A 27,763-nucleotide genomic window follows, 5' to 3' on the forward strand; every position below is an offset into this window, starting at 1 on the left:
GATCTGTGCCCTGATGGAGCTCACAGTCTAGTGGGGAAAGAGAGACATTGATCAGATAATCACAAGGAGAAATATTTAAAGACAAAATTTGAAAACTGCTGTGGTGGAAAGAGATCTAGTATAATAGAATAAAAATGGGCATCAGACATGGTTTGAAGAACCGGAAGACTTCCCTCAGGAAGGGACATTTGAGCTGAGCCCTGAGGGATGACTGGGCATTAACTAAGTGAAGTGTGTATTAGAGGTAGTGAAGGTACGGAGTGGGTGGTAAAGCATTTCAGATAGAGGGAGAGTCCTAAGGCTAATGTTTAGATTAAATTAAATGCAATGTGCCAGAACCTCAGAGAGTACTGGAAAAACACCACCAAAAATTTTTAAAAATCTTCTCAAGGTTATCTGTACCTGTTTATAAAGTTGCTACATCGGTGGCTCTGAAATTCTTCTGGGTAGTGGTTCCATTTCAGCCCAACAATAAACGGATGAAGAGATGTGACTGTGGGAGCTGGGAACCCAAGCATATTTGCAAAGAGTTGCTCAGAGCAGAGGATCTGAAGCTTTGATACGTAGAGAGTAAAGGAAGTGGTTTCAGATCTAGAAGGTACTGTTTGCTATCTCACATACCACCTCTTAACAAGTCATTTCCTCAAAGTTTTACAAAACATCCTGAGGCCCTGCACCCATAGTTCTGAGGGAACCACACCCTAGTCTCATCATTGAAAAACCTAGTCCTTTTATTCCTTTTCTCCAAGTGGCACTGTGAGTGACCCATACAGTCTTACTCTCAAATTCCCTAGAAACAGACTCAAAGTGGTTTCCAGGACTTCTATTCTACTCTTGATGTCTGGGTCCCAGTCCGAGTTCAGTTCAACAAATATTTATTTATTTATTTATTAGCTTCTTTATTGGAGTATAATTGCTCTACAATGGTGTGCTAGCTTCTGCTTTATAACAAAGTGAATCAACAAATATTTATTAAGCTCTCCTAGGCATTGGCTTCTGTGATGAGCGCTCTTACTGAAAAGATGAATAAGACAAAGCTCTTGTACTAGAGGGAGATGGACCCCAAAACATATGATTTAAATGCCCAATTTCTCTGTTTCTAGGATGATCAAGGCAGAACTCCCTGCTCTTCCTCTACACATATGCCTCTGCTGTGCTCTGGTTTCTTGTTTCTGGTCCTGGTCCTCCCTATCTCTAGGTTTTCCATCTTCTCTCAGGATCCTGGTCATCTCTCTCACAGCAGACTTCCTTTTCCCCATTCTCTGACTACCTCAATCCATGGTAACTTTGTGTCTATTCAGGGTCTGAGTTCTCAGCTGCACAGAGCCTTTATCATATTGTTGATAGTCTTTGATGTTTCAGCTACTTATTTTATCTCTTCTTTTCCTGAAAAAGCCAAGTAAGACACTAACAGAATAGATGCATCATCAAATATTTTTGTATTTACTTGCTGAAACGGAGCTTGTAGTCTCATTTCTTAGGCACTTTCAAGGTGCAGACAATACTTTATTAGTGGAAATTTACAAATGCATGAAATAAAAGATAACATGTAGAAAGGATAAAATACCCTGTTACAAACATGGCACCTAGCTTCTGAAATAGGTTTAGCAGCATTTGCTACTAGTGAGCATAATCTACATGCTTGTATTAATTAATCCAAGTTTTTGAGGATCCAAGGTTTATTAGGTACTGTGGGCACAAAGAAGAGGAGAAAGTCTTCTGAGCCAAAACAACTTATTGACCAGTTGGGGAGACAGTTAAGAAAATGCCACAGCTATATAATTATAAAAGAATATGATAAATGCTACTATTATGCACTTATGTACTAAATGATGTAGGAGTGTAAATAGGGAGCTATATATTTAGCTTTGAGTGGGAGGTTTTGGAAGACTACACAAAGAGGGGATACTTGGTCTGATCCTTGAAATATGAAAGAGCCAGAGATGGAATGGAGAGAAAGGCATTTCAGGTGGGGGACGCAGCATGAGCAAAGACATGAGAGTGGGAAAGGATATGGTGAGTTCATGGACTCACGATATTTCTATGTGGCTGGAGCCTAGGGAAGATGCAGGTGAGGGGCCTGGAAAATCTGATGGGTCAGATTGCTAAGGAGTCTGGTTCCACAGGAAAAAGAAGTGATAACTTCCATGTTTTAGAAAGATTGCTCTTTATGTGATAGCAGCCTGGGTAATAAATGATAAAGGAATGAACTGAGAGACTGGGATAGAGAGGGAGGGTATGTTTGAGAATTAGACAGATTGAGGAGACATGGTTGAGAGGGGTGAAATAGAGGAGTTGGAATTGACAAGACCTAATAGCTGATTAGATGTAGGGGAGAGGTGAGGTGATGGGAGAAAGAAAGAAGACTCAAGGATGAAAGATTTCTCTGCTTTGGGTAACTGCTGATTGGTGAAGCAGTGAAGAATAGCAGTTCAGGACACAGCCCCTGGAGTTGGAAGACTAGGAATTGATTCCTGGTTTTAATATTTGTTTGTCTGAGTTACTTAGCCTTTCTGTAACTCAGTTTCTTAACTTGTAAAATGGAGGATGATTGCAACTACTTTGAGGGTAGATAAGTTTTAATGTTTCTTATGGGCTTAAATGAGTGAATACATATAAAACATCAGGGCGGGAATGGTACATAGTAAGCACTCAGTAAGTGTCAGCTATTATGATTTGGTGGGCCATTAACTAGCACAGTGGAAACAGACAGAAAGCAAGTTGGGGAGGTCAAGGAAAGACCTGTGAGTTCAATTTTGGGCACACTGAATTTAAGGTGACTTCTGACATCCATGCAGAAATGACCCATAAACAGTTGGAAATATAGATTATAAATTAGTGATTGAGATTATGTGTTTTTTAAAAAATTCCCTGACAGATAATTTATGTAATTATTTGCCTATTAAGACCTCATAAGAAAAAAATCTCTATTTCCCACTTGCAAAGATATGGCCACTTTCAGATTCCAGAGTTGATGCAGCAAAACCCAGAGGCTTGTGTAGGGCTATTCAGAACTGCCTAGGCAATCAGCCAGCAAGAGCAATGATAATAATTATCATCCAAAGAGAGGATAGTTCTCTTATGCGTTCTCTAAATAAATTTCTCAAAGTCTACAAGCCTCTAGAGAATGTACTGGTCATTACTTTTCTTCCTCAAATCAGAACTTCAGGACTTTTACTAATGGGCCTTTGTCAAAATGTATTAACACTTTAATATGAAAAACCATCAAGGGCTCATCACACTTGGATGGAGGATCATTAAAATCTCAAGGTGTGCAGCTGTTTCTTAGCCATGAGATAGTATAGCACAACTCCCCAGTTCTTACCTCTTCTATTCCTGTTTTTCTTGTGGTTTCAATAGTGGAAATTTACACTGTGTTTTTCTCATTTTGTAACAACTCATCAGAAATGCTTAAGACCTGGATTCCTTGTTTGCTAGGAAACTAGCTCTGTCCAAAATGCAGAGAGGGCTTCTATCCAAGCTTCCTTAATGGCTGTTTCCAAAAGGAAAGCTGGGTGGTTATCTAGAGAACAGCGGAATTAATATATGAACATGTTGACTTGGAGCTGCAGTTATTGTCTTTAAAATATTATTATATGTACATATTCATTCAACAAATATTTGTGGGCCACCTATTATGTGCCAAGCAAGATGCCAGGTGTGTGATATACTTGAAGCAAAGTGCCAGGTGTTGGGAATCCAGAGCAGGTAAAGGGAGGCAGCATGGTAGAGTGCAAGTACTTAGCCCTTGATGACAAGAAGTCCTGAGTTCAAATCCTGTCTTCCCAAGCTTACTGGCTTTGCTAAGGTATTTACTCCCTCAGCCTTAATGTAAACTAGGAGAGTTAATTTCTATTTTACAGCATCTAGTGTAGCAGTTGGTGTACAAAGTAAGCCCTCAATTAACTATTACAGACTCCCTGCCCTCAAATAGCTCTTTATTTCCATCACTATCATTCAGACATAGCCCCTGTGCTCCCACTAGTTGAGGAGACAGGTATGCTATCAGGTAATTAGGATGTAGTGTAATAAGTGAAATAATAGGAGCAGATATTGAGTTGAGGATTGAGAGTTAAAAGTTTGATATACCATGTTAATTTAGCACAATATCAGATATATTTGTGTTGCAAGAACCTTATTTCATAATTTTGGTTTAGCATCTTATGACAGTTTCAGGCCTATAAGAACAGCTAATATAATGATCCAGGGCTTTACTGTGTGCAGGCACCGAACACCTCATTTAATCCCCACATCAACCCTACAACGTAGGAGCCAGTATTATCCCTATTTTACAGATGGGCAAACTGAGGCACAGAGAGGTTAAAATAACTTGCCTAAGGTCACATATCTAAGAAAGCAGGATTCAGATCCAGGTACTCTAGCATCAGAGTCCACATTTGTGACCACTCATTACACTTTTTGCTATTATGTCCTTAAGCTTCATTTTACAGCCAATAGGGATTGTCACTAATTACATGTGAGAAAATTTTACAAATCAAGGGAATTTCAGGGAAAATTCAAATAGAAGGAAAGTAATGGATCTTGAAGAAAGTATAGCCCAGTCATTTCTTTTCTCCAGGAGTAACCATGAGAAGTGCTTTCTGTTTACATAGCCTGGACCAGCCGGGCCCCTTCCTATGCCCACTTTCCATAGGTGGCCCAGTCCAGCGCTTCTCTTGTGGGCTGTGCAGTTCATAATGTTCTATAGCTTTAAAAAAATCTCATTTTAAATCAGCTTCACTTTCTTTTTCTGAGAGGCATTAATTGCAACTTTTAATTCTCTCAGTTCCCTGGTAAAGCCCACGCTGACTTGCGAGGGAGTGTCCGGTCTTACCGCTGCTTTCCACTAGAGGGCCCTGCCCCTGAGATTTCAATTTCAATGCACATTTTAAAACTAGCACATCTTTGTCTGATACAAGATCCTCTCCACTGAAAGAATACTTTGATTTTATAGACCTGTTGTTCATAATCTAGTTTGTATGGAAATATGTGAAAGGGAAAATAAGATCACATTCATTTTACAGAAGGATTATCTGAGAACTGAGCCCTTGGGAACGGGGTGAGAGTAGCTTACGTCTTCATAAATCAGAAGATTCATAGGAAAGAATCAAACACGGTGGTCCTGAGTCCCAAAGCTCACTTGAAGAATTTCTGTGCACTGGTTCCATCCCAGGTTCGTTCTCCTGGAGGACCTAAGGAACACTTATCTATGGTTCTTTCCTTTCTTCTTTCCTTTCTCCCTCTTCCTTCCTTCCTTCTTTTCTCCCCCTTCCTTCCCCTTTCCTTCCTTCCTTCTTTCCTCCCTCCCTTCCTTTTTTCTTTCTTTCTTCCCCCCTTTCTTTCTCTCTCTCCTTCTTTCTTTCTCTCTCTCTCTCTCTCTCTCTCTCTCTCTCTCTTTCTTTCTTTCTTTCTTTCCTTCCTTCCTTTCTCTCCCACCTCACCTTTCCACTGGGGTGTTAGTATACTAAGAATGTGACTGAGTAAGCACACCAGAGAGAGGCAGGGGCAGCAGTTACAGAATGAAAATATTCAGGAGCAATCCCTCAACTCACATAAAGGAGTACTTTTATTTTAGAAGAAACAGCCTGTTCAGTGTGACTTTGGAACTTCTTCATCCTTTAGGACCACATCTTTTTATTTCCTCCTCATACCCTTCCCTAGGGTGACTGCCTTTCACCTCTTCACACCTGGTTCATTGCATCACTTGATGTCTTAGCTGGTCTAACTGTGAAAATCTTCTCCCTCCAAAGGGTCCTTATACTAGGAATAGCCTCTGATGTCTGCCTCTTGATATGTAATGCTTTCCATGATTTGATTCCACTGTGATTATTGGCTCCTATCCACCAGTATTTCCAATATGTATCTTCTTTGCAAGCTGGCTGGTCACTTTCAATTCTATTCAACAGTGTTTATAGCTCACAAGCAAGGTACAAGGCACCATGCTGGCTGGCAGTAGATGCAGAGATGAATAAAGCTATTACCTCTCATGATCACCTCTTCATGATCATGAAGTCATGGGCCTTGCCTTTAAGTAATGGACAACATAGAGGGAAACAAATAATAATCTATACTGTAAGGTAGAATGAAATGAGTTTTAAGTACAGAAAGACCAAAGGGGTGGGGGAAGGAGTGCAAAAAGAACCATAGTTAATTTGACTAGTGATACCAGGGAAAGCTTCATAGATGAGGTGACATTTGAGCTGGGTATTGTATTGAAGGATGTGTATATGGACAGGGGATGGGGGCATACATTCAAGCTGAGCACTATGCCACACACAGGCAAGGGACTGTGAACATGTGTGGTATATCTGTATTTGGGTATACCCCAAATACACGACACAGATCCAGTCATTTTCTTTCTTTCATGCCTTCCTCACTTGGATGCCTTCTGTCTTCTTCATTCTCTGCCAAATCCCATCCATCCTTTGAGGTCCAGCTTCAGCTGCACTTCCTCCATAAGATCTTTTCTGACTATGCTAGCTCATGCCACTCCCTGTAGCATGTAGTTCAGAATTTAACTGTAGTGTTTGTGCTGTAGTTAGACCAGGGCAGACGTCATGCTCTTCTTACACTTTAGAGACCTTGCAACCCCCAACACAGTGCTAATGAGAGTCAGGGCTAGGTGGTTCTATGGACCCATTAAAGGCGACTAACAACTTCATTCTGCCTAAATGCAGTTTATTTCTGCTATCCAGCCTGGGATTGTTCATGGAGGTTTAGGATTTAGCTGGTTATGTTTGCTAACACATAAGGGAAACAGTTTTTCAAATGCTTACTTCAATGTTCTGCTCAGCCATAGGTGATTCCTCCTCAGTGCTGTCAGGGGAAGGGGGAGGGTCAATAACATCAGCTTGAACTCCACGGCTTTCTGGGATGAGCCTTAGGAACTGAGGTGAACCCAATTTCATCATCTATACTGTCATTTACCAAGTTCCCTCTAGAGAACGACTGCTTCCTTCACGGTCTATTGTTTTGATGGTTGGGTTCCCCTAAAGTGCCAGAAATATAGCTGAGCAATTCCTTTTAGAGAATGGGGTTACTGGATATGGTTTCTTCTTCCTGATGAGGCTGTTTGGAGTGTGTATTAGCCTGGTTCTGCAGAGAAACAGAACCAACAGGAAATAGCTATAAAGGAATTGACTCATGTGGTTATGGAGATTGAAAAATTCCAAGATCTGTAGTCAGCAAGCTGGAGAGGTGATGGTATAGTTCCGGTCTGAGTCCAAAGGCCTGAGAACCAGGAGAGCTGATCGTGGACGTTCCAGTCCATGTGCAAGTCCGAAGGCAGGAGAAGACTGATGTCCCATTTCAAAGACAGGCAGAGAGAGAGAATGGATTTTCCCTTACTCTGTCTTTTTGTTCTATTTAAGTTTTCAATGGATTTGGTGATGCCCACCCACACTAGAGGGGAAGATTAATCTGCTTTACTCAGCCTACCAATTCAAATGTTTATCTCATCCCTCACACTCACAACCTGAATAATGTTTAACCAGATATCTGGGCACCCCATGGTCCAATCAAGTTGACACATAAAATTAACAATCACAGAGTGATATAGAAGGAAAACTTGGCCAGGAAAAAATATATTATGAGGTTTCTGAAGTGGAGTCTGAAGAAAAATGCCCCAGCAGTCTAGTTCCTACAGAAAGAGCATTTTCCAACACTCTATTGGGAGACCGTGTCTGCACAGTTGAGAGCCACAACTCTGATGGCTTCCCATGTCACACAGTCATATAGGGTTGGGCTGGTCCAGCCAGGTGTACCCTGAACAAAGTTTCCCAGGCAAAGGGATAAACAGAGGCTGAAATGCAGTCCACACTCTACACGCCAAGCCATGTACTCAAGTGAGGGGCTCATCTGCCCAAGGTGCTATATGGACTTGGGGAAGCCATGGACCAGGGCTCCTCTCATATATTGAGGGTGAGCAGAGGCTCCTAAGTGGTGTGTCATGGCAGATTACAGGTGTGCAAAATGTGGATCCTTCACATATGGGGTTGCTGGGAAGAGTCACCACCTCTGGTCATACACAGCCTCCAGCCATGAGCAGTCTTGATTGTTTACCCCATTGGGCCATAAAAATATTTTCTCCATGTGCTGCGATGTGAAGAAGGGTGGGAAGCACTGTGCCAAAGGAGCTTCCTTGTTATTCATCAGGAAAGGAGTGATTTCAGAAAGGGCATGCATCCATTTGCTATCTAGGCATGAGCTATGCCCAGCAACAGAGTGTTTGCTTCTTTGCTTACATGTTGGGATCTGGTGATTTGCAATCTCCAGGTAAGATCTGGGCAGAGCAAGTCTAGGTCTGGAGCATCTGCCAGTAGGTATGGTTGTAGATCAGTTTCCATGGGGAGAATTCCATCTGGGAGCCTAGATCACGATATCATAACTTGAAGTCCCAGGAGGTTTGCTGTCCTGAGTGTTGGTTTTCCCCATCTGCACAAAAGGGAGAAGGAGGACATGTTGACTGAAAGGTTCTGGTAGGGAATTCCAGTCCCACAAGGAGCCCTCAAGAGTCACACAAATGGCACAGACAGATGCCTTAGATTTCCCTGGTTCTGGGGTAAACTGGGGTAGCAGGGCCTTGCCCTTTGCTGAGTCCCTCACCTCTGTTCCAGCCACCCAATTTGGAAGCCCTTGGGTAATCAACTTTTTAGCTTAGAAAAAAGCAGCAGTAGAGAATGTTGATATTTGCATTGATTTTGATTATAGGCTTGAGACAACATCCAGGCTCAAGCTACGCACTTTCCATGTTCTTAGTTCAGCCTTCATTCCTTCTGTACCCCAGTAACTGCACCTTGGCCTATATGTAGTGGTGAGTCAACTCCACTGGTGTCATATGCTCTAGTTACTTAGAATACTGCAGACAACCCTCCCATTGGCTTGCAGAGTCCTAGGTTTTAAATTACACATTAACCGAATTAATAATTGTCATCCAACTTGTCTAGAGGGTTCACTTTGAGATGTCTCAATCCAAGAGTCCCTGATTAATCCCTCAAATCTAGTCTTTTCCAGTTGTATTTTCTTCAGTTTCCTCCTACTCTCCTTCCAATTCTGGTTCAAACATGTGGACACCTTGCTTCCCACTTCCTGCTTCTTCCTTTTCCCTCCTCCTCCTCTTTCCTCACTCACCTCCTTCTTTTACTTCTCCCTCCTTTCATCTCCTGATCACTGAGGAAGTCAAGGTCCTTTTATCTTGTTCTCCAGGACACTTGGCTTATCTTTACATTCAAACTGACCTGTGCATTGAGTTCCCTTACGACCTTCCTACTTGGCCAACTCATAGATGCCTCATAGGATCAGCTCTTAATTCTTATTCATGGATTCATTTGCATTCCATATTGGTATCCCGATATTTCTTCTCACTCTTCATTTGTTATCATTATTATCCCTTTCCTCTGAGACTTCCGGGTTCAAATTTATCTTTCATGATTAGCTTCCTACCTATTAGCTCAGCTATTAAACAGAAACACTTCCAAAATATTTGATTCACCCACATACCACTGAGCTGTCCTTATTGTAGCAGAAATGAGGACCCTCAGACAGTATCAACCCCTCACCAGATTCCCCAAACTGGAAGTCCTGTCAAAGATCAGGATTTACCTGCTTTTTTTTGCATAGTTGAGAGAAGGACACTGAGGCACAGGGAATGTGAGTGTCACTAGAGCTCTACAAATGGTTGGGCATGTTGCACACTGTGAGAGTCTGCTGAGGGAGCAAATGGGAATTGGGGTTCAGCCTGTGTTCTACTTGCCCCTGTGTTCTACTGTGCACTTGGTGTGGGCCTGTGTCTGCCCAGGGTAGGGGGAAGGTGGGGGACACCTGCTTTCTAATTTCCACACTGTGAGCTAGCAATGGCCTTGGATGTTATAGAGGCTGGAGTTTCCACACTGTAGTTCAGAGGCCTAGGGGCTCCTGCATATAAAATGTGGGATCAGCATCAAGGAGGCCAGCTTGTGGATGGTCATGGACCAGGGGAGTAGGGCTGTGTGCATGTGTAGAATGAGACCAAGGCCCTCAGCAGTTAATCCTGAGAAGCAAGGAGTCCCAAGGGAACCAGCTGACTGACTCCTGGTTGGATGGACAAGATACAGCAGAAAGGTTAGAATAGACAAGACAACAGGGATAAAAATCAGAAAGTCTTTACCTTATCAGAGTACTTCACTATGGAGTAAATCATGTTCACTGGCTCCTCCTTGGTGGGGAGCACCTGTAAAACACCCATCTTCCCTCAGTGAAGGAGCCTGGGCAAAATCTTATGAGTCCCCCTTCTTACTTCTGCTCCTGCCCATCAACCCTCCCTGGTTACACTTTCACTAGGTGGCCTCCTCTCCAGCTTCAGCTCTGGTTCCATCCAGCTTTGGAGAGGATCAGGTTCAGGTGGGGGTGAGCATGGGACAGTTGGCAGCCTTTGGGCAAAATCTTCAGGAGCCAAGATGAGGGGTCAGACTGAGTCTTGCTTAGTCAGAATTTTAGCTTTCCATGGGCTCTATGGACCCAGCTGACCTATCAGTCCAAGTAGAGGCTGGATTGACGGGGCAGGCCTCAGTTTCCCTTTCACTCCTTGGAGACTTTAGGAGAGCAGGCTGGTGGGGGCACCGAGAAAGGCAATACCATGTAGAAGCCTGGTTCAGGGTGGAGGTGAGGGAGGGACAGGCAGGTAAAAGGCAGGCGAGAGGGGAGGCTGTGGGACAGAGTTAATCAGCCTGAGGAAAGCAAGCTGTTGCTGCAGCCAGACCAAGAAGTCAAATTCAAGGGGACCTCTCTCAGTTCTGTGCCCTTGAAACCCCCTTAGCAACTTGTTCACCTGTCAGTGGCCACATAACAGCTCTCACCTCACATCAGGGACTCCCCTGCTGTGGGTCCCCTATAGAAGGTGCTTTACTCTTAGTCATGATTCTCATCTAACCTGGAGCCAGGTCCTTATGTGGAAGCATGAGGCTTCAACTCCGGAAGGCTGTCATGGGGTGACACTTGACCACATTCTTGTCCTCATAGAAAGACTTATGGCATCATTTCCCTGACCTGGTATTTCCTGGTTGGACCCTGCCAGGCTCTTGGCTGTGGCTGCTGCCCATGACTCCCTGTCCTGGGAGGCTGTGGTGGAGACCCACGAGTAGCATCACCTCACCTTGGATTGGGGGATTTCATCATAGATCCTGGGCTCTGCTGTCTGGATGTCTCTTGGAACTGTGATGTATGTGTATATTGTTTTCTTTGAGGCAGCATCTGTGTCACAAACAAACATAGAACCACAGTATGTGAAATGTGGATGAATTTTTCCAGGTGATCTATTCTAGTGTTCTCTTTTTCAGATGAAGAAATAAAACCCCAAGAGGTTAAATGACTCCCATCCTCTTGAGATGGATGCTTGGATCCTTGACTATCTTTTCTTTTTCTAGGGATGGCTTGTGGTATGGGAGACACCTGGCTCAGGTTTCACCCAGAGCTCAGTGGGAATTCTTTTCTGCTCCAAAGCCCACATTAGGGTAAAGAGATTCTCCCCAATCCCTGTGTGGGCACTGAAAGTAGCTTTTCCACCCAGGGTCTTACTTAGTGTCTCTGGCACTTAGCATCCACTGCTTTGCATGGCTAGTTTTCTTTTCACGTGAGGGTCTTAATTTTTCAACTAGAATGATTCTCTCTAGTTATACACTGTGTTGGCCTCTTCTGGTGCATACCTTTCTTTTACCACCTCAATGTTAGACCTGTAGTAGATGCTCCACAAATATTTGTTGCTTGACTGATTCACAGAGTTAAAAATTTGTTAAGCTTTCTCCACATGCCAAGCTATGTATGAGGTCACGGAGCAGCAGACAAGAGAGATAAGTCCCTACTTTTAAGAATTCATGGGCATTCCTCCTAGTGTACTGCTTTTCTTTGCTCCTAACACGGAACATTTGAGGGTCAAGTTGAAAAGAGATATCCAGAATTTGGGGCCTTCATTTTCCAGGGCACCAACATATCCCCAGACAACAAGTCTGAGCTGAGTGATATTACAGGGATCCAGTGTTTCAGAGTTTAGTCCTGTTGCAGCCCCTGCCTCAGACCTGGTGAGTGAGCTGGACCCAGTGCTCTCTCTTATCTCATTTGCAGATGAAAAAATGCCCTTATTCCTTCTCATGAGGCTGTGAGGGATTGGAGGCAGATGCCTCTTTGAGGAGCCCTGAACATCACCTATGGCCTGAGCACGTTGTGTGATTTCCCCCCATCATGAGACCATTTGAGTTACAGTTCGTGTCACAAACTCTTTTCCCCCAGAATGCCTCCTTCTGTGCCAAGCCTAGGTTGGTCGATTGTAAGTATAGTATCTAATGCTGACTGAGTACTTACGAGGCACCAGGCACTGGGCCAAGTATTTTATATGAGTAATTCACTAAATCTGTTTAATAAGTTTATGAAGCACATCCTATTTTTATGCATATTTTACAACTGAGAAAACTGAGACAGTGATAAAATAACTGGTAGTTGATAAATGGTCAAGCTGTCACCTTCACCCCAGATTGCCTGCAAAGTACAAGCTTAGGTTTAACCACTCTGCTGTGAATACATCTCTTCCATCATCCAGGGAAAATTGTGGCTGAGAACTTACCAGGGTTCTTACTGAAGGTCTTCAAGTAGGAACCTGAGGAATCAGACACAAAGGAGAGTCAGCAACATGGAATCAGATGTAGAGCCTCGCTATATACAGGCTTGTCATTATGATCGGTGGGAAAGCAAGATTTTGGGTGGACACGGAATTAGGAGGGTATAATGATACTCTAGGGCCGAAGATCAGGTTTTCTGAATTGAGAATGGTTACAATTACAGAATGATCCAGAGGGAGCCAAAGGGATCTAGTGACAACCATGGAATATAAAATTAGTACATGTCCCTCAATGACATTTCAAACGTCACAGTTTTGATGGAATTGGAAGTGACTTTGGACACCTAGTCTAAACCTCACTTCACATGTGAGAACATTGAGTCAGAGAAGTAAAGACATGTATCCCATGAAGCACAGCTTGTTAATGGCAGTGCTAAACTCAAACTCAAGTTCTGAGCCCACCACATCTTGGTGACCCCCGTAACATATTTTAAAGACCATTCAGGGTAATGTTATATAGTCCTCTGGACCATCTTTCTGGGAGATGGTAAGGTGAGGGGCTGGGGATTTTAGGAAGGGTAATTCCCTGGAACAAAGGATATTTCCACCACACCTTGGATAAATGGCTTCAGTCCCAGGGAGAAGGAAGAAGGAAGGTGCATTTCCACATTTTAACTTCTGAAAAAATCCTACCTTGTCCTCTTTTGTGCAAAAGGAACACAATCACTGAAGGTAGAACGATTAGAAGCAGAGAGAGCACAGCCAGCCCACTCAGCAGCCCAGTGTGGCGAATATGGAGGCCCACTGCGATGTCTGGAAAGAGAAGATGCGGTGAGACTTGACTCTCAGGAAATAGGCCTTAGAGACTGGGCAAGCTTGTCCACATTCAGGGGCACTCCCCTGGAGGACACTCAATATGGATAGAGGGGAGTGCCAAAGCTCTGAAGGAAACTGTACTTCCTGCTAGTAAAGGTCAAGATCAGAAACTGAATTGGGGAGCTGAGCGGGAGCTGCCTCAGAACACCCTGAAATGCCCGGCATCACCCAGAAGGCTTTGGATTCTTTTCCAGGGCTTCTTGGGAAGAGAATTCCCCTGAGTCCAGCCCTGGCATAAGGGATGCACCTTTCCCTGGAGAACTAGGGCTGATTCAGGCCTTGCAGCAGGTTAAAGTGATTTCTGAGACTCCAGGAGAGATGGACAGAGACGGTTACCTGCACAGAGCTGCTGGGCAGAGATGGAGTCAGAACTGTTGCTGACAGGGTTCCATGCTGTACATGTGTAAGTCAGCTCTTGGTTGTCAGGGGTCTGGAAGACTCGAAGGACATTGCCTTCTTCCCCCAGTGGACTCCAACTGTATGTCACATTCTTTTCTTCTTTCTCGACAGAGCATATCAGTGTGACATTGCAGGTGCTATTCACAGATGTCATTAAACTCTGAGTAATTTTTGGCTTCCCAAGCCGACCTATGAGGAGAAAACACATGAGCCAGTGGTAAGCTGGAGCTGGCCTATACCAGCTTGTGGGAGCCACCTGTTAAATTTTCAGAAATTTTCATGGTGGACATTAAAAACTTACAATGAAATAAATTATATTAAAAACAAAGCTAATAACTCTTCAGAACTCATCACTTCCTAATTTTTTCAGACAATTTACTATAATCTATGCTCTAGAGGTTATTTACATCTATTGTATTTATCCCTAGTAATGATATATCAATACAAAGTCTTCCCAACTCTGCAGGTTTAAAATCAGCCAAACTGGGAGTATTTACACCAAAGAAATTGGCAAATGCTGCAAACTAGGGCTTGACTTATTGCTTTCTTTATTGTCACACTAGACTTAAGAAAGCAATGGAGGAGAGGGTACTGAAGCAGGTTAAACTAACAATGCATCCTGTCTGTAGCCATTTTTTTTTTTTTTAGCTATTCTTTTTTTTTTTTTTAACATCTTTATTGGAGTATAATTGTTTTACAATAGTGTTTTAGTTTTTCCTTTACAACAAACTGAATCAGTTATACATATACATATGTTCCCATATCTCTTCCCTCTTGCATCACCCTCTCTCCCACCCTCCCTATCGCACCCCTCTAGGTGGTCACAAAGCACAGAGGTGATCTCCCTGTGCTATGCAGCAGCTTCCCACTAGCTATCTAATTTACATTTGATAGTGTATATATGTCCCTGCCACTCTCTCACTTCGTCACAGCCCACCCTTCCCCCTCCCCATATCCTCAAGTCCATGCTCGAGTAAGTCTGTGTTTTATTCCCGTCCTACCACTAATCTCTTCATGACATTTTTTTCCCTTAGAGTCCATATATATGTGTTAGCATACGGTATTTGTTTTTCTCCTTCTGACTTACTTCACTCTGTATGACAGACTCCAGGTCCATCCACCTCATTATAAATAACTCAGTTTCATTTCTTTTTATGGCTGAGTAATATTCCATTGTATATATGTGCCACATCTTCTTTATCCATTCATCTGTTGATGGACACTTAGGTTGCTTCCATGTCCTGGCTATTGTAAATAGAGCTGCAATGAACATTTTGGTACATGAGTCTTTCTGAATTATGGTTTTCTCAGGGTATATGCCCAGTAGTGGGATTGCTGGGTCGTATGGTAGTTCTATTTGTAGTTTTTTAAGGAACCTCCATACTGTTCTACATAGCGGCTGTATCAATTTACATTCCCACCAGCAGTGCAAGAGGGTTCCCTTTTCTCCACACCCTCTCCAGCATTTATTGTTTCTAGAGTTTTTGATGATGGCCAATCTGACCGGTGTGAGATGATATCTCATTGTAGTTTTGATTTGCATTTCTCTAATGATTAATGATGTTGAGCATTCTTTCATGTGTTTGTTAGCAATCTTTATATCTTCTTTGGAGAAATGTCTATTTAGTTCTTCTGCCCATTTTTGGATTGGGTTGTTTGTTTTTTTGTTATTGAGCTGCATGAGTTGCTTATAAATTTTGGAAATTAATCCTTTGTCAGTTGCTTCATTTGCAAATATTTTCTCCCATTCTGAGGGTTGTCTTTTGGTCTTGTTTATGGTATCCTTTGTTGTGCAAAAGCTTTTAAGTTTCATTAGATTCCATTTGTTTATTTGTGTTTTTATTTCCATTTCTCTAGGAGATGGGTCAAAAAGGATCTTGTTGTGATTTATGTCGTATAGTGTTCTGCCTATGTTTTCCTCTAAGAGTTTGATAGTGTCTGGCCTTATATTTAGGTCTTTAACCCATTTTGAGTTTATTTTTGTGTGTGGTGTTAGGGATTGTTCTAATTTCATACTTTTACATGTAGCTGTCCAGTTTTCCCAGCACCACTTATTGAAGAGGCTGTCTTTTCTCCACTGTATATCCTTCCCTCCTTTATCAAAGATAAGGTGACCATATGTGTGTGGGTTTATCTCTGGGCTCTCTATCCTGTTCCATTGATCTATATTTCTGTTTTTGTGCCAGTACCATATTGTCTTGATTACAGTAGCCTTGTAGTATAGTCTGAAGTCAGGGAGCCTAATTCCTCCAGCTCCATTTCTCGTTCTCAAGATTGCTTTGGCTATTCGGGGTGTTTTGTGTTTCCATACAAATTGTGAAATTTTTTGTTCTAGTTCTGTAAAAAATGCCAGTGGTAATTTGATAGGGATTGCATTGAATCGGTAGATTGCTTTGGGTAGTAGAGTCATTTTCACAATGTTGATTCTTCCAATCCAAGAACATGGTATATTTCTCCACCTATTTGTATCATCTTTAATTTCTTTCATCAGTGTCTTATAGTTTTCTGCATACAAGTCTTTTGTCTCCTTAGGTAGGTTTATTCCTAGATATTTTATTCTTTTTGTTGCAATGGTAAATGGGAGTGTTTTCTTAATTTCACTCTCAGATTTTTCATCATTAGTGTATAAGAATGCCAGAGATTTCTGTGCATTAATTTTGTATCCTGCAACTTTACCAAATTCATTGATTAGCTCTAGTAGTTTTATGGTAGCATCCTTAGGATTCTCTATGTATAGTATCATGTCATCTGCAAACAGTGACAGCTTTACTTCTTCTTTTCCTATTTGGAATCCTTTTATTTCTTTTTCTTCTCTGATTGCTGTGGCTAGAACTTCCAAAACTATGTTGAATAAGAGTGGTGAGAGTGGGCAACCTTGTCTTGTTCCTGATCTTAGTGGAAATGGTTTCAGTTTTTCACCATTGAGAACGATGCTAGCTGTGGGTTTGTCATATATGGCCTTTATTATGTTGAGGAAAGTTCCCTGTATGCCTACTTTCTGCAAGGTTTTTATCATAAATGAGTGTTGAATTTTGTCAAAAGCTTTCTCTGCATCTATTGAGATGATCATATGGTTTTTCTCCTTCAGTTTGTTGATATGGTGTATCATGTTGATTGATTTGCGTATATTGAAGAATCCTTGCATTCCTGGGATAAACCCCACTTGATCATGGTGTATGATCCTTTTAATGTGCTGTTGGATTCTGTTTGCTAATATTTTGTTGAGGATTTTTGCATCTATGTTCATCAGTGATATTGGCCTGTAGTTTTCTTTCTTTGTGACGTCTTTGTCTGGTTTTGGTATCAGGGTGATGTTGGCCTCATAGAATGAGTTTGGGAGTGTTCCTCCCTCTGCTATCTGTTGGAAGAGTTTGAGAAGGATAGGTGTTAGCTCTTCTCTAAATGTTTGATAGAATTCACCCGTGAAGCCATCTGGTCCTGGGCTTTTGTTTGCTGGAAGATTTTTAATCACAGTTTCAATTTCAGTGCTTGTGATTGGTCTGTTCATATTTTCTATTTCTTCCTGGTTCAGTCTCGGAAGGTTGTGCATTTCTAAGAATTTGTCCATTTCTTCCAAGTTGCCCATTTTATTGGCATACAGTTGCTTGTAGTAATCTCTAATAATCTTTTGTATTTCTGCAGTGTCCATTGTTACATCTCCTTTTTCATTTCTAATTCTATTGATTTGAGTCTTCTCCCTTTTATTCTTGATGAGCCTGGCTAATGGTTTATCAATTTTATTTATCTTCTCAAAGAACCAGCTTTTAGTCTTATTGATCTTTGCTATTGTTTCCTTCACTTCTTTTTCATTTATTTCTGATCTGATCTTTATGATTTCTTTCCTTCTGCTAAATTTGGGGGTTTGTTGTTCTTCTTTCTCTAATTGCTTTAAGTGCAAAGTTGGGTTGTTTATTCGAGATGTTTCCTGTTTCTTAAGGTATGATTGTATTGCTATAAACTTCCCTCTTAGAACTGCTTTTGTTGTATCCCATAGGTTTTGGGTCGCTGTGTCTCCATTGTCATTTGTTTCTAAGTATTTTTTGATTTCCTCTTTGATTTCTTCAGTGATCACTTCGTTATTAAGTAGTGTATTGTTTAGCCTCCATGTGTTTGTATTTTTTACAGATCTTTTCCTATAATTGATATCTAGTCTCATAGCGTTGTGGTCAGAAAAGATACTTGATACAATTTCAATTTTCTTAAATTTGACAAGGCTAGATTTGTGACCCAATATATGATCAATCCTGGAGAATGTTCCATGAGCACTTGAGAAAAATGTGTATTCTGTTGTTTTTGGATGGAATGTCCTATAAATATCAATTAAGTCCATCTTGTGTAATGTATCATTTAAAGCTTGTGTTTCCTTATTTATTTTCATTTTGGATGATCTGTCCATTGGTGAAAGTGGGGTGTTAAAGTCCCCCATTATAATTGTGTTACTGTCGATTTCCCCTTTTAAGGCTGTTAGTATTTGCCTTATGTATTGAGGTGCTCCTATGTTGGGTGCATAAATATTTACAATTGTTATATCTTCTTCATGGATCGATCCCTTGATCATTATGTAGTGTCCTTCTTTGTCTTTTGTAATAGTCTTTATTTTAAAGTCTATTTTGTCTGATATGAGAATTGCTACTCCAGCTTTCTTCTGATTTCCATTTGCATGGAATATCTTTTTCCATCCCCTTACTTTCAGTCTGTATGTGTCCCTAGGTCTGAAGTGGGTCTCTTGTAGACAGCATATATATGGGTCTTGTTTTTGTATCCATTCAGCCAGTCTGTGTCTTTTGGTGGGAGCATTTAATCCATTTACATTTAAGGTAATTATCGATATGTATGTTCCTATTACCATTTACATAATTGTTTCGGGTTGTTCTTTTAGGTCTTTTCCTTCTCTTGTGTTTCTTGCCTAGAGAAGTTCCTTTAGGATTTGTTGTAGAGCTGGTTTGGTGGTGCTGAACTCTCTCAGCTTTTGCTTGTCTGTAAAGGTTTTAATTTCTCCATCAAATCTGAATGAGATCCTTGCTGGGTAGAGTAATCTTGATTGTAGGTTTTTTTCCTTCATCACTTTAAATATGTCCTGCCACTCCCTTCTGGCTTGTAGAGTTTCTGCTGAAAGATCAGATGTTAATCTTATGGGGATTCCCTTGTGTGTTATTTGTTGTTTTTCCCTTGCTGCTTTTAATATGTTTTCTTTGTATTTAATTTTTGACAGTTTGATTATTATGTGTCTTGGCGTGTTTCTCTTTGGGTTTATCCTGTATGGAACTCTCTGTGCTTCCTGGACTTGATTGACTATTTCCTTTCCTATATTAGGGAAGTTTTCAACTATAATCTCTTCAAATATTTTCTCAGTCCCTTTCTTTTTCTCTTCTTCTTCTGGGACCCCTATAATTCGAATGTTGGTGCGTTTAATGTTGTCCCAGAGGTCTCTGAGACTGTCCTCAGTTCTTTTCATTCTTTTTTCTTTCTTCTGCTCTGCAGTAGTTATTTCCACTATTTTATCTTCCAGGTCACTTATCCGTCCTTCTGCCTCAGTTATTCTGCTATTGATCCCATCTAGAGTATTTTTCATTTCATTTATTGTGTTGCTCATCGTTTCTTGCTTCCTCTTTATTTCTTCTAGGTCCCTGTTAACTGTTTCTTGCAAATTGTCTATTCTATTTCCAAGATTTTGCATCATCTTCACCATCATTATTCTAAATTCTCTTTCAGGTAGATTGGCTATTACCTCTTCATCTGTTAGGTCTGGTGTGTTTTTATCTTGCTCCTTCATCTGCTGTGTGTTTTTCTGTCTTCTCATTTCGCTTATCTTACTGTGTTTGGGGTCTCCTTTTTGCACGCTGCAGGTTCGTAGTTCCTGTTGTTTTTGGTGGCTGTCCCCAGTGGCTAAGGTTGGTTCAGTGGGTTGAGTAGAATCCCTGGTTGGGGGGACTAGTGCCTCTGTTCTGGTGGATGAGGCTGGATCTTGTCTTTCTGGTGGGCAGGTCCTAGTCTGGTGGTGTGTTTGGGGATGTTGGTAACCTTATTATGATTTTAGGCAGCCTCTCTGCTAATGGATGGGGCTGTAGACCTGTCTTGCTCTTTGTTGGGGATAGGGTGTCCAGCACTGTTCTTTGCTGGTCCTTGAGTGAAGCTGGGTCTTGGTGTTGAGATGGAGATCTCTGGGAGATTTTCGCCGTCTGATATTACGTGGAGCTGGGAGGTCTCTTGTGGACTAGTGTCTTGAGGTTGGTTCTCCCACCTTAGGGACACTGCCCTGGTGCCTGGCTGGGGCGCCAAGAACCTTTAATCCACACGGCTCAAAATAAAAGGTAGAATAAATAGAAAGGAAAGAAAAGGAAGGAAGGAGGGAGGGAGGGAAGGAAGGAAGAAAGGAAGGAAGAAATGAAGGAAGGAAGCAAGAAAGGAAGGAAGGAAGGTGCAGAGGAAGAAAGGGAGGAAGGAAGAGAGGAAGGGAGGAAAGAAGGGGGAAGGAAGGAAGAAAGGAGGGAAGGAGGGAAGAAAGGAAGGAAGAAAGGAAGAAAGAAAGGGAGAAGACAGAGTAGTATAAAGTATAGTTATTAAAATAAAAAATAATTATTAAGAAGAAAAATTTCCTTTAAAAAAAAAAAAAAAAGAAAAATGGGTCGGTCTAACCCTAGGACAAATGGTGAAAGCAAAGCTATACAGACAAAATCTCACACAGCAGCACACACATACACACTCACAAAAAGAAAAAAAAGGGGAAAATAATAGTATATCTTGCTCCCAAAGTCCACCTCCTCAACTTGGGATGATTCGTTGTCTATTCAGGTTTTCAACAGATGCAGGGCACTTAAAGTTGATTGTGGAGCTTTAATCCGCTGCTTCTGAGGCTGCTGGGGGAGACCTCCCCCTCTCCTCTCTGTTCGCACAGCTCCTGGGGTTCAGCTTTGGACTTGGTCCCGCCTCTGCGTGTAGGTTGTCCGAGGGCGACTGCCCTTCGCTCAGACAGGACAATGTTAAAGGAGCAGTTGATTCGGGGGCTCCAGCTCACTCAGGCTGGGGGGAGGGAGTGGCACGGGGGCGGGGCGAATCCGCGGCGGCAGAGGCCGACGTGACGCTGCACAGGCCCAAGGCGCGCCGTGCGTTCTCCCGGGGAAGCTGTCCCTGGATCCCGGGACCCCGGCAGTGGCGGACTGCACGGGCTCCCGGGAGGGCCGGTGTGGAGAGTGACCTGTGCTCACACACAGGCCTCTTGGTGGTGGCAGCAGCAACCTTAGCGTCCAACACCCGTCTCTACTGTCCGTGCCGACAGCCGCGGCTCACGCCCGTTTCTGGAGTTCCTCTACGCGGTGCTCTTAATCCCCTCACCTCACACCTTTTTGGAGGTCTGAGGTCTTCTGCCAGCGTTTGGTGGGTGTTCTATAGGAGAAGTTCCATGTGTAGATGTATTTCTGATGTCTCTGTGAGGAGGAAGGAGATCTCCGCGTCTTACTCTTCCGCCATCTTTAAGCCGTCTGTCTGTAGCCATTATATTGTGAATAGCACACAAAAAATTGGAAATGTTCTTTCAGTATTTGAAAACCACTATCCAGTTCAGCAAAGTAGTTGCTCATGTCATTGATGAACAAGTGAAGTTCCAATATATATGTCTTTGTTGAATCACTGTTTTCTTATTACTGAACTTAAATGAAAATATCAACCAATCTATATGTTGGTTGCATTTATCCACTCCTCATGTTGGTTCCTTCATCAGTTGCAACCATATGTTGGTTAGGGATATAAGTGCTCAACAAAAATGACTGAAACGGGGGAGACCTTCAAGATGGAGGAGGAGTAAGACGTGGAGATCACCTTCCTCCCCACAAATACATCAGAAATACATCTACATGTGGAACAACTCCTACAGAACACCTACCTACTGAATGTTGGCAGAAGACCTCAGGCTTCCCAAAAGATATATGTATTTTTTCCTTTTCCTCTTTTTGTGAGTGTGTATGTGTATGTTTCTTGGTGTGATTTTGTCTGTATAGCTTTGTCCTAGGGTTCTGTTTGACTGGTTTCTTTTTTTATTAGTATAGATTTTTTAGTATAGATTTTAGTGCTTGTTATCATTGGTGGATTTGTTTTTTGGCTTGGTTGCTCTCTTCTTTCTTTCTTTTTTTTATTACTTTTAATTTTTTTTCTATTAATAATTATTTTTTTATTTTAATAACTTTATTTTATTTTTTCATTCTTCCTTTTTTTCTGACTTTTCTTTTGAGCCATGTGGCTGACAAGGTCTTGGTGCTCTGGCTGGGTGTCAGGTCTGTGCCTCTGAGGTGGGAGAGCTGAGTACAGGACATGGGTCCACCAGAGACCTCCTGACTCCATGTAATATCAAATGGTGAAGGCTCTCCCGGAGATCTCTATCTCAATGCTACGACCCAGCTCCACTCAACGAAGAGCAATCTACAGTGCTGGACACCCTATGCTGAACAACTACCAAGACAGGAACACAACCCCACCCATTAGCAGAGAGGCTGCCTAAAATCATAATAAGGTCACAGGTACCCCAAAACACACCACCAGATGCGGTCCTGACCACCAGAAAGACAAGATCCAGCCTCATCCACCAGAACACAGGCACTAGTCCCCTCCACCAGGAAACCTACACAACCCACTGAACCAACCTTAGCCACTGGGGACAGACACCAAAAACAATGGGAACTACGAACCTGCAGCCTGTGAAAAGGAGACCCCAAACACAGTAATTGAAACAAAGTGAGAAGACAGAGAAACACACAGCAGATGAAGGAGCAAGGTAAAAACCCACCAGACCAAACAAATGAAGCAGAAATAGGCAGTCTACCTGAAAAAGAATTCAGAATAATGCTAGTAAAGGTGATCCAAAATCTTGGAAAAAGAATGGAGAAAATACAAGAAACATTTAACAAGGACCTAGAAGAACTAAAAAGCAAACAAACAATGTTGAACAACACAATAAATGAAATTTAAAATTCTCTAGAAGGAATCAATAGCAGAATAACTGAGGCAGAAGAATGGATAAGTGACCCGGAAGGTAAAATAGTGGAAATAACTACTGCAGAGCAAAATAAAGAAAAAAGAATGAAAAGAATTAAGGACAGTCTCAGAGACCTCTGGGACAACATTAAAGGCACCAACATGTGAATTATAGGGGTCCCAGAAGAAGAAGAGAAAAAGAAAGGGACTGAGAATATGTATGAAGAGATTATAGTTGAAAAGTTCCCTAATACAGGAAAGGAAATAATCAATCAAGTCCAGGAAGCACAGAGAGTCCCATGCAGGATAAATCCAAGGAGGAACATGCCAAGACACATATTACTCAAACTATCAAAAATTAAATACAGGGCTTCCCTGGTGGCGCAGTGGTTGAGAGTCCACCTGCCGATGCAGAGGACATGTATTCATGTCCTGGTCCGGGAAGATCCCACATGCCACAGAGTGGCTAGGCCTATGAGCCAAGGCTGCTTAGCCTGTGCATCTGGAACCTGTGCTCCGCAATGGGAGAGGACACAACAACGAGAGGCCCACTTACTGAAAAAAAAAAAAAAAAATTAAATACAAAGAAAATAATATTACAAGCAGCAAGGGAAAAACAACAAATAACATACAAGGGAATCTCCACAAGCTTAACAGCTGATCTTTAAGCAGAAACTCTGCAAGCCAGAAGGGACTAGCAGGACATATTTAAAGTAATGAAAGAGAAGGACCTACAACCAAGATTACTCTACCCAGCAAGGATCTCATTCAGATTCAACAGAGAAATTTAAAGCTTTACAGACAGGCAAAAGCTAAGAGAGTTCAGCACCACCGAACCAGCTTTACAACAAATATTAAAGGAACTTATTTAGGCAAGAAACACAAGAGAAGGAAAAGACCTACAATAACAAACCCCAAACAATTAAGAAACTGGTAACAGGAACATATGTATGGATAATTACCTTAAATGTAAATGGATTCAATGCTCCAACCAAAAGTCATAGACTGGCTGAATGCATACAAAAATAAGACCCTTATATATGCTGTCTACAAGAGACCCACTTCAGACCTAGGGATACACACACATTGAAAGTGAGGGGATAGAAAGATATTCCATGAAAATGGATATCAAAAGAAAGCTGGAGTAGCAATTCTCATATCAGACAAAATAGTCTTTAAAATAAAGATTATTACAAGAGACAAAGAAGGGCACTACATAATGATCAAGGGATCAATCCAAGAAGAAGATATAACAATTGTAAATATTTATGCACCCAACATAGGTGCACCTCAATATATAAGGCAACTGCTAACAGCCATAAAAGGGGAAATCGACAGTAACACAATCATAGTATGGGACTTTAACACCCCACTTTCACCAATGGACTGATCATCCAAAATGAAAATAAAAATGGAAACACAAGCTTCAAATGATATGTTAAACAAGATGAACTTAGTTGATATTTATAGGACATGCCATCCCAAAACAGCAGATTACACTTTCTTCTCAAGCACTCAGGGAACATCCTCCAGGATAGTTCATATCTTGGGTCACAAATCATGCCTTGGTAAATTTAAGAAAATTGAAATCATATCAAGTGACTTTTCTGACCACAACACTATGAGACTAGATATCAGTTACAAGAAACAATCTGTAAAAAATACAAAGACATGGAGGCTAAACAACACACTACTTAGTAACCAAGAGATCACTGAAGAAATCAAAGAGAAAATCATAAAATACCTGAAATAAATGACAATTAAAACATGATAACCCAAAACTTATGGGAAGCAGCAAAAGCAGTTTTATGAAGGAAGTTTATAGCAATACAATCCTAACTGAAGAAACAAGAAACATCTCAAATAAACAACCTAACCTTAGACCTACAGCAATTAGAGAAAGAAGAGCAAAAAAATCCCAAAGTTAATAGAAGGAAAGAAATCATTAAGATCTGATCAGAAATAAATGATAAAGAAATGAAGGAAACAAAGCAAAGATCAATAAACCTAAAAGCTGGTCCTTTGAGAAGGTAAACAAAATTGATAAACCATTAGCAAGACTCATTCAAGAAAAAAAGGGAGAAGACTCAAATCAATAGAATTAGAAATGAAAAAGAAGTAATAACTGACACTGCAGAAATATAAAGGATCATGAGAGATTACTACAAGTGCCAATAAAATGGACAACATGGAGGAAAGGGAAAAATTCTTAGAAAAGCACAACCTTCTGAGACTGATCCAGGAAGAAATAAAAAGTATAAACAAACGAATCACAAGCACTGAAATTGAGAACTGTGATTAAAAATCTTCCAACAAACAAAAGACCAGGACCAGATGGCTTCACGGGTGAATTCTATCAAACATTTAGAGAAGAGCTAACACCTATTCTTCTCAAACTCTTCCAAAATATAGCAGAAGTAGGAACACTGCTGACCTCATTCTATAAAGCCACCATCACCCTGATACCAAAACCAGACAAAGATGTCACAAAGAAATAAAACTACAGGTCAACATCACTGATGAACACAGTTGCAAAAATCCTCAACAAAATACTAGCAAACAGAATCCCAACAGCACAGTAAAAAGATCATACACCATGATCAAGTGGGGTTTATCCCAGGAATGCAAGGATTCTTCAATATATGCAAATTAATCAATGTGATAAACCATATTAACAAATAGAAGGAGAGGGCTTCTTTGGTGGTGCAGTGGTTGAGAGTCCGCCTGCCGATGCAGGGGACATGGGTTTGTGCCCCGGTCCAGGATGATCCCACATGCCGTGGAGTAGCTAGGCCCGTAAGCCATGGCTGCTGAGCCTGTGCATCCAGAGCCTGTGCTCCACAATGGGAGAGACCACAACAGTAAGAGGCCTGGGTACGGCAAAAAAAAAAAAAAAAAAAAATTAGGAGAAAAACCATATGACCATTTCAATAGACATAGAAAAAGCTTTTGACAAAATTCAATGCCCAGTTATGATAAAAACCCTCCAGAAAGTAGGTATGGAGGGAAACTACCTCAACATAATAAAGGTCATATATGACAAAACCACAGCCAACATAGTTCTCAATAGTGAAAAACTGAAACCATTTCCTCTAAGAGTGGGAAGAAGACAAGGTTGTCCACTCTCACCACTATTATTCAAAATAGTTTTGGAAGTTTTAGCCACAGCAATCAGAGAAGAAAAGGAAATAAAAGGAATCCAAATCGGAAAAGAGGAGTAAAGCTGTCACTGTTTGCAGATGACAGGACACTATACATAGAGAATCCTAAAGATGCCACCAGAAACCTACTAGAGCTATTCAATGAATTTGGTAAAGTAGCAGCACACAAAACTAATGCACAGAAATCTCTTGCATTCCTATACACTAATGATGAAAAATCTGAAAGAGAAATTAAGGAAACACTCACATTCACTATTGCAAAAATAAGAATAAAATACCTAGGAATATACCTACCTAAGGAGATAAAACACCTGTATTCAGAATACTATAAGACACTGATGAAAGAAATTAAAGATTATTCAAACAGATGGAGAGATATACCATGTTCTTGGATTGGAAGAATCAACATTGTGAAAATGACTCTACTACCCAAAGTAATCTACAGATTCAATGCAATCCCTATCAAATTACCAATGGCATTTTTCACAGAACTAGAAAAAAAGTTTTCAAAATTTGTACTGAAACACAAAAGACCTGAATAGCCAAAGCAATCTTGAGAATGAAAAATGGAGCTGGAGGAATCAGGTGCCCTGACTTCAGACTATACTACAAAGCTACAGTAATTAAGACAGTATGGTACTTGCACAGAAACAGAAATATGGATCAATGGAACAGGATAGTAAGCCCAGAGATAAACCCATGCACATATGGCCACCTTAACTTTGATAAGGAGGCAAGAATATACAATAGAGAAAAGACAGACTCTTCGATAAATGGTGCTGGGAAAACTGGACAGCTACATGTAAAAGAATGAAATTAGAGCACTCCCTAACACCATACACAAAAATAAACTGAAAATGGATTAAAGATCTAAATGTAAAGGCAGACATTATAAAACTTTAGAGGAAAACATAGGCAGAGCACTCTATGACATAAATCATAGCAAGGTCCTTCTGGCCCACCTCCTAGAGAAATGGAAATAAAAACAAAAATAAACTATTGGGACCTAATGAAACATTAAAGATTTTGCACAGCAAACGAAACCATAAACAAGACAAAAAGATAACCCTCAGAATGGGAGAAAATACTTGCAAATGAAGCAACTGACAAAGGATTAACCTCTAAAATTTATAAGCAGCTCATGAAACTCAATATCAAAATAACAAAATCCCAATCCAAAAATGGGGAGAAGACCTAAATAGACATTTCTCCAAAGAAGACATACAGATCGCCAACAAACCCATGAAAGGATGCTTAATATCACTAATCATTAGAAAAATGCAAATCAAAACTACATTGAGGTATCACCTCACTCCAGTCAGAATGACCATCATCAAAAAAATCTACAAACAATAAATGCTGGAGAGTGTGTGGAGAAAAGGGAACCCTCTTGCACTGTTGGTGGGAATGTAAATTGATACAGCCACTATGGAGAACAGTATGGAGGTTCCTCAAAAAAACTAAAAATAGGACTACAAACCAGGAATCCCACTACTGAGCATATTCCCTGATAAAACTATAATTCAAAAATTGTCATGTATCACAATGTTCATTGCAGCTCTATTTACAATAACCAGGACATGGAAGCAACCTAAGTGTCCATCAACAGATGAATGGATAAAGAAGATGTGGCACGTATATACAATGGAATATTACTCAGCCATAAAAAGAAATGAAACTGAGTTATTTGTACTGAAGTGGATGGACCTGAAGTCTTTCATTCAGAGTGAAGTTAGTCAGAAGGAGTAAAACAAATACCGTATGCTAACACATATATATG

At 41.1% G+C, this 27,763-nt stretch overlaps 1 protein-coding gene across 2 annotated transcripts in view; it reads right to left on the minus strand.

The window, feature by feature from the left end:
- Positions 1-8,124: 8,124 nt before the first annotated feature.
- CD84 (CD84 molecule) overlaps positions 8,125-27,763 on the minus strand; it is a 44,499-nt gene continuing 24,860 nt past the window's right edge. The window contains exons 3-8 of one of the 2 annotated variants that reach the window (XM_059067327.2): positions 13,796-14,047; positions 13,277-13,396; positions 12,590-12,622; positions 11,129-11,226; positions 10,145-10,207; positions 8,125-8,433 (exon numbers count right to left, since the gene is read on the minus strand). In XM_059067327.2, coding sequence (XP_058923310.1) covers positions 8,368-8,433; positions 10,145-10,207; positions 11,129-11,226; positions 12,590-12,622; positions 13,277-13,396; positions 13,796-14,047 — 632 coding nt within the window. In that variant the 3' untranslated portion in view covers positions 8,125-8,367. The remainder of the gene's footprint in view (positions 8,434-10,144; positions 10,208-11,128; positions 11,227-12,589; positions 12,623-13,276; positions 13,397-13,795; positions 14,048-27,763) is intronic. The other variant, XM_067035392.1, reaches the window with a different exon arrangement.

This window comes from Kogia breviceps, chromosome 1, assembly GCF_026419965.1.
Source record: "Kogia breviceps isolate mKogBre1 chromosome 1, mKogBre1 haplotype 1, whole genome shotgun sequence".
Classification (NCBI taxonomy): domain Eukaryota; kingdom Metazoa; phylum Chordata; class Mammalia; order Artiodactyla; family Physeteridae; genus Kogia; species Kogia breviceps.